This window comes from Chenopodium quinoa, unplaced genomic scaffold (assembly GCF_001683475.1).
Source record: "Chenopodium quinoa cultivar QQ74 unplaced genomic scaffold, ASM168347v1, whole genome shotgun sequence".
Classification (NCBI taxonomy): domain Eukaryota; kingdom Viridiplantae; phylum Streptophyta; class Magnoliopsida; order Caryophyllales; family Amaranthaceae; genus Chenopodium; species Chenopodium quinoa.
Genome location: NW_018743850.1, coordinates 7,733,825 through 7,739,824, shown reverse-complemented (window position 1 = coordinate 7,739,824; position 6,000 = coordinate 7,733,825). Strand labels below are relative to the sequence as shown.

Here is a 6,000-nt window from a genome sequence, read left to right as displayed (position 1 = left end):
CAAGATGATGCATATTTACGCAGCTATTTTGAGTTTCTTGAATAAGAGAAATAATCTTTAAACCTTTCTTGGATTTTGATATGTTTATTATACGATTATGGTGGTATGTATTCGTTTTTCTTGAGGAAAAACGAGTTAAATTTTTTTTGTGAAACAATGATAGAACTCCCAAGGCTCGGTTGAGAGGCGATACTTGAAGGCTCAGTTCCAGAACCAAAGTTTAGCACAACGGCAAGGTTTAATAAACCATAAACACAAGCTAAGCTCACGTTTTTCATATGATAATCAAAACTCAAATCTGATTTTTGTTAATTCTTAACCACGTATTTATAAGCTAAACAATTAGCCTAAAATCGTGTAGAACAAATTCTAATCTAACTAGGAAACTAACCCTAACTTGTAAAGATAATATTTTGCAAATATGATCTTTAAAGTTAAGCTATCTTCTACTAACCGAATTAAACTAACAAATATCAACGGTTAATAGACGACTCAATCATAATTAAAAAAAAAAGTAATTAAAATCTTAGTCATGATGCCTTTGATCCGCATCATAGAATCAGGAGTATAAGAAAACGAAGTGTACAGGATTTAAAGTGAATACGATCAAAGTTAACAGACTCAAACAATGTATAATCAAATCCTTAACCCCCTTTATTTAAAACAAAGTAAAATCAAACATGAAGCCTTATACTTCCTCCGTTCCGATAATATTGGAACAATGGGATTTTTGCACTATTCATCACGTACTCTTGTTTGACCATATAATTTATACGTTAAGCAAAATATAGTCATATATGTAGGATCTTGTTAGATTCGTCTCATAAAATACTTTCTCATAAAATACTTTTACAATATCAACTGTTTATAATTTTTACACTTATACAATTATAGATATTTGACATATAAAATGTGCTTTGGGATGCGTAATTTCATCCTTGTTGCAATATTATTGAAACGGAGGAAGTATTATACAAGTAGATGATCTTTTACACCCTAAAATTTGTACAATTGTACTGGATTGTATACGTACGGACACATGGGTGGCAACTTCTCCGTAACATACATATGCTTGGACAAGTAGCAAAGATTCATATGCAAATGACAATCCATTAACAACAAAACACAAGAAAACGTAATCACAAAGATAACGCAATATCCATTTTAAGGCCAATTAAACGATGTCCATCTGTTAAGGGTCCTTTTATTATTATAAGGTGCTTTATTTTTATGCAATCTTGCGTACCATTTACTACGTTGAGAGAATGACTTTAGAACTTATATTGTTTGTTGTTGTTTTCTTCTTCTTTTTTGACAGCAAAGTTTTATCTCATTGATGATCATTGTTATCAACTTATCAACAATGATTGATTGATTGTTAGTTATTGCACTTATATATATATATATAGACAATCCTTCAAACAAAAAAAAAAAAAAAAAAAAAAAAAAACAAAAACAAAAAAACAAAAAACTTATATATAGACAAATCAAAACTATTTCGTTAAACTCGTAAGATTATGACTATCGATCCGTGATCAACCGAGAACTAAACTTTCCAAAATCAATCTTAATTTGCAAATTAAAACAATTGCTATTTCTTGTCGTATTAAACGTAGAGTCGTGACGACATGAGAGGCTGAATATATGTACTACTTCATATATCATAATTGCAAAACATTAGCCTAAGTTTTGTATAATCCAATGACGAAAACCGTTGGTAAACATTCAGCTAAACTCCCTAAATGGAAAAAATTAACAAAGTTATCTACATACTACGTATATACTTTAATTACTTTCTACTAAAGTAATTGTCACGAATGTTTATTTGTAAATCACCTCTTGTTCACCCGCTTTATACACACTGTATAATATAATTGTTATGCATGCTTCATAGTTAATACAAGTATTATCAAACTGCTAAGCCATCAAAATATTAAGTTTAGGGTTCAATTCCAGACCTTGCAATTATCATTTCAGACTTATTTTCAAAGTCCCTCAACCACCTCTCCTCATATCCTTTGTTACAAAAGTGACTCATGAGTAAAGATTACATACACAAGCAAACATGCATAATAAATCCCTCCAAGTGGAAATTATTATCGTCCCTCAAACAGTTGTGTAATTTAAACTAGTACGGAGTAATATGACAACCAAATCAGAAAGAATTATCATATTATTTAATACAACGAGCAAGAAAATTTATACAGCCATCATTTGATGAAAGTCATTAAAATCAAGCTCTCCATCACCATCAGTATCATATACCCGAATCATGGACGCGCACTCCTTAAAAGACTTAGAATCCCCTAGGCGATACAAAGCCCTTTGAAGCCCTCTAGGAGTGATCCTACCGGATCCCTTTTCGTGCTCGAACATCTCAAACACCTTCTTCATGTCTTCATCCGCTCCCTCCTTACTATCCATGAGCTTAACAAAATCCTTAAACTCGAGCATACCATCGTTGTCTGAGTCAAGCTCATCAATAACCTCTTGGGCCTCTTCCTCTGAGATGATCTCCCCTATGGAGTTAAAATACCTCCGGAGCTCAAGAGCCGTGATCATTCCATCGTTATCCATATCGAAATGTCTAAAGACTTCCTTAAGCTCCTCTTCCCTACTCCTCCCCGTAGGGCCAAAAGGGATGGACGGAGGGGGTAGAGGGGAGCGAGGGGAGCCTGAGGAACTCGATGAGGAGGCCGACGAGTTACCCTTGGACTTCTTTTTGTGGAGGCTTATTCGTAGTCCAACATTTGAGAACCACCTACTTGACCTAGGAATACACTCATATGCCATGTTTTATTTATCTTATTTTTTAAAGTTGTAGACAACGATATATATCTAACAACCTTCTTCCTTGTGATTTCGAGTCATGTCTAAATTATGTTCATATATAGGAATGGAAAAGTGGAAGAGTTACAATCAATATGACAAAAAAAAAGTAGTGGAATAAATTAGGGTAGAAGAAAAAAAATGAGAGGAATTTGAAATGGAAAGTGCTAGGGAAAGAACGTAAGTTGGAAAGATTTGCGTAGGAGTTGTTTTAAGGAAATTGCATGGTAGCTTCGTTTGGGCCAACCCCATGAAATTATCTGACACAACTTAGGCTCCACTTGTTTATGTCAATTTGCCGACTTTCATTTTTATGCATGAATTGTATGCGAAAATGGGATAAATAAATATTGATATTGGCTTATATTAGTAGTACTAATGTACGATTATCATACTTTAAGTTTACTAATGTAAGTTTTGTTGGCCATATTATCCTATATACTTTTGTATATTTTTTGTGACACATAATGTTGTACATCTACCAACTTTTTTGTTATTTATTACTTGGTAATTTGTTGGTGTCTTGGCGATGTTTAGTGGGATTACTTTTAATAAAACTTGTATTTTTCGTATTATTTTACTATGTGTCATGCACTCATGCATTATGAAGGAAAATAGATGGCTAGTTGATAGTAGTCATTGGCAAGTTGGTCGTACGTGCAATTATATTGTGAATTTGCATAAAATCTTTGTAGTTACTCCGTACTACGTATAAGCTTATGACTTAGGAATTTAGGATGGTTGATGGTAGTTGTGGAAAGGTGGGAAGATGAAAGGAAATTGTATTCTTGAACTTGTTAAAGGAGCAACATCGTCATGTTGTACTTTTCATGTATCAAGCCCTATAGTTACATTGCACTTATCATCATATGGGTTAGCTTATCCATTTCTTAATTATTCATAGATCCTCTATATATGTGAATGTTAATTACCTTACTTGGTTAAAATCTTTGGGGAGTGAACGTGTAGTATTCAACCTGGGTTTAAATTTCTTCTACAATGTTTTTGTATCTCTCTTTACACCATAAATAATACTCGTATAGATCCTCTGTGTATAGGGGATTCACCCTATGTGGCTATGTCTGATAATTGATGAAGAAAATGATGAAAATACATATATATACTTTGTATATATGGGTCTAATTTTTTGCTTAAATTGGATTTGCAATGCTTCATAGGAAGACTGTAATCATCAATAAATTATAGTGTGTTATTTTACTGTATACTTCGTATAAATAACTTAGTAATTCAATACGATTATCTTTTTATAGGTCGAAAGTATGTAATATTGTTATTTTCAACTACAATTTTGTTACTTGTTGTAGAACCATACCCTCAGGAAGCATGTGTTAGTCGAAATGGAGTTAAACTAACAAATGATGATCAAGTTTTAACATTTTTTACCTTTTGGGTGATTATGTTTTTTTTTTTCCTCTCACCTTTTGGTGATTGAGCTCACTTTTCTGATACCAAAAGGTGAGGGAAAAAAAAACCATAATCACTAAAAGGTAAAAAAATGTTAAAACTTGATCATCAAATGTTAGCTCAAGGCCTTGTTTTTTTTGAGCTTATGGGCAGAGCAGAGCTGGCAGAGCAAAGCAGGTTTCAGAATTATTATTATTATTATTATTATTATTATTATTATTATTATTATTATTATTATTATTACTATTATTATTATCGCATTATTATTATTATTATTATTATTATTATTATCATCGCATTATTATTATTATTATTATTATTATTATTATTATTATTATTATAAATGAGAAATAACAAAAACCTACAAAGTCAATTGATTTACAAGAAACTAGAGGGGAGCCGAGATATAATCTGGGCCTCCACCCCTCTAGCTATAGCGAACCCGATCCTGTTGAAGATATGAGCAGCTGCACGAGCACCAATATCCTGAGCCCTAGCAAACGCCTGAACCCGCTTCAGCAACGCAACAGCATCCTTCTCTAATATCCCCAATGAAGAAAAGGAGAAAGGAAGAAAACCATAGCCAATTGCCCTGCAACGCTCCCCATACTTGTCCCACTTCCGCTGAGCCGCAGCCGACACAACACGACCAGGAACAAAGTCAGACAACCTAGATTGAGTCAAAGGAGAAGACCCCGTCAAGTTAACACATACATCAAGACCTCTATCCCAGGAATAAAGCAACACATCTGCCGGTCGAAGAGCCCCATCGTTCCCTCCAGTCAACCCAACGTTAACCTCCTTCCTTGCAGAAATCTCAGAGCGAAAACAAATATCAACAAGGGTATCACGAACAACGTTGTGCCGATATTTAATACCCACCATCCCAGCACAAGACACTGCATGATCCCCATAAATATCCCCATCAAAAACCCTAGAACAAGCAGAACACGGAGTAGGAACGGAGAACAAGGGAACACCCAACCGGTAGCAAAGAACACAACGGTAAGTCTTACCATTCATAGTCTGACCCAAACCTGATATCGGGACCGCTCGCAACCAGGCAGATGTGCGATCCCCCTGCTGGGACTTCCATAAGGCGACCTGGCGCGGAGATAAGGAGAAAGTGGATTCTACAGATGCAGTGACCTTCGTGAAATATATATCTGCCAATTTCTTCATGAGGTTGAGGGCAGCGATCTCACTAGGGTTACGCAAAAAGTCAGTCTCCACAGTCCTATTAAAAAGACTAAGAGCGCCATCGAAGACTGGACCTGGACTATCAATACCAGAATTGCGAAGAAGCGAAGTCTGAAGACCAAAAGACTGCAAACGCAACGCAAGGAAAGCATAGTGACGAACATCACCCGCTGAATAGACACCCAATCCATCATAAGAAAAAGGTAAGGTGGCAAGTCGCCATTGCCAATCACCAAAACCTGGCCACGAAGTAGTTACAATGCGCTCCAAAGAACCTCGAAGGGCCACATCAAAAGAAACCTGGGCCGCTTCAAAAAGACAAGGAGGACACGTACGCATAGAAAAGTAGAGTTTTGAAACCCCAGTACACGCACGAAGTAGTAACAGCTCACATTGGGGATCCTTAAGCTTAGCAACAGCATCCATGAGCACAATGGTCTTCGACACTCTCTGCGAAACAAGCTCACCACAGAAAGAGGCATCCGCACTGACAAGACCACCAAGCAACTTAACACCATAAACAGGACGAGCAATATCTGGGGAAAG

The 6,000-nt window shown here is 35.6% G+C and overlaps 1 protein-coding gene across 1 annotated transcript; it reads right to left on the bottom strand.

Annotated features, from left to right (window-relative positions):
• Window positions 1–1,906: 1,906 nt before the first annotated feature.
• LOC110686223 (probable calcium-binding protein CML41) lies at window positions 1,907–2,939 on the bottom strand. Its single transcript, XM_021862834.1, has one exon. It carries the CDS (start codon window positions 2,791–2,793, stop codon window positions 2,200–2,202), a length of 594 nt encoding a protein of 197 aa, XP_021718526.1. The 5' UTR covers window positions 2,794–2,939; the 3' UTR covers window positions 1,907–2,199.
• Between the last annotated feature and the right edge of the window lie 3,061 nt (window positions 2,940–6,000).

What these genes read in the sequence shown, in the direction of transcription:
- LOC110686223 (XM_021862834.1), bottom strand. Translation starts at nt 2,793, where the DNA reads ATGGCATATGAGTGTATTCCTAGGTCAAGTAGGTGGTTCTCAAATGTT.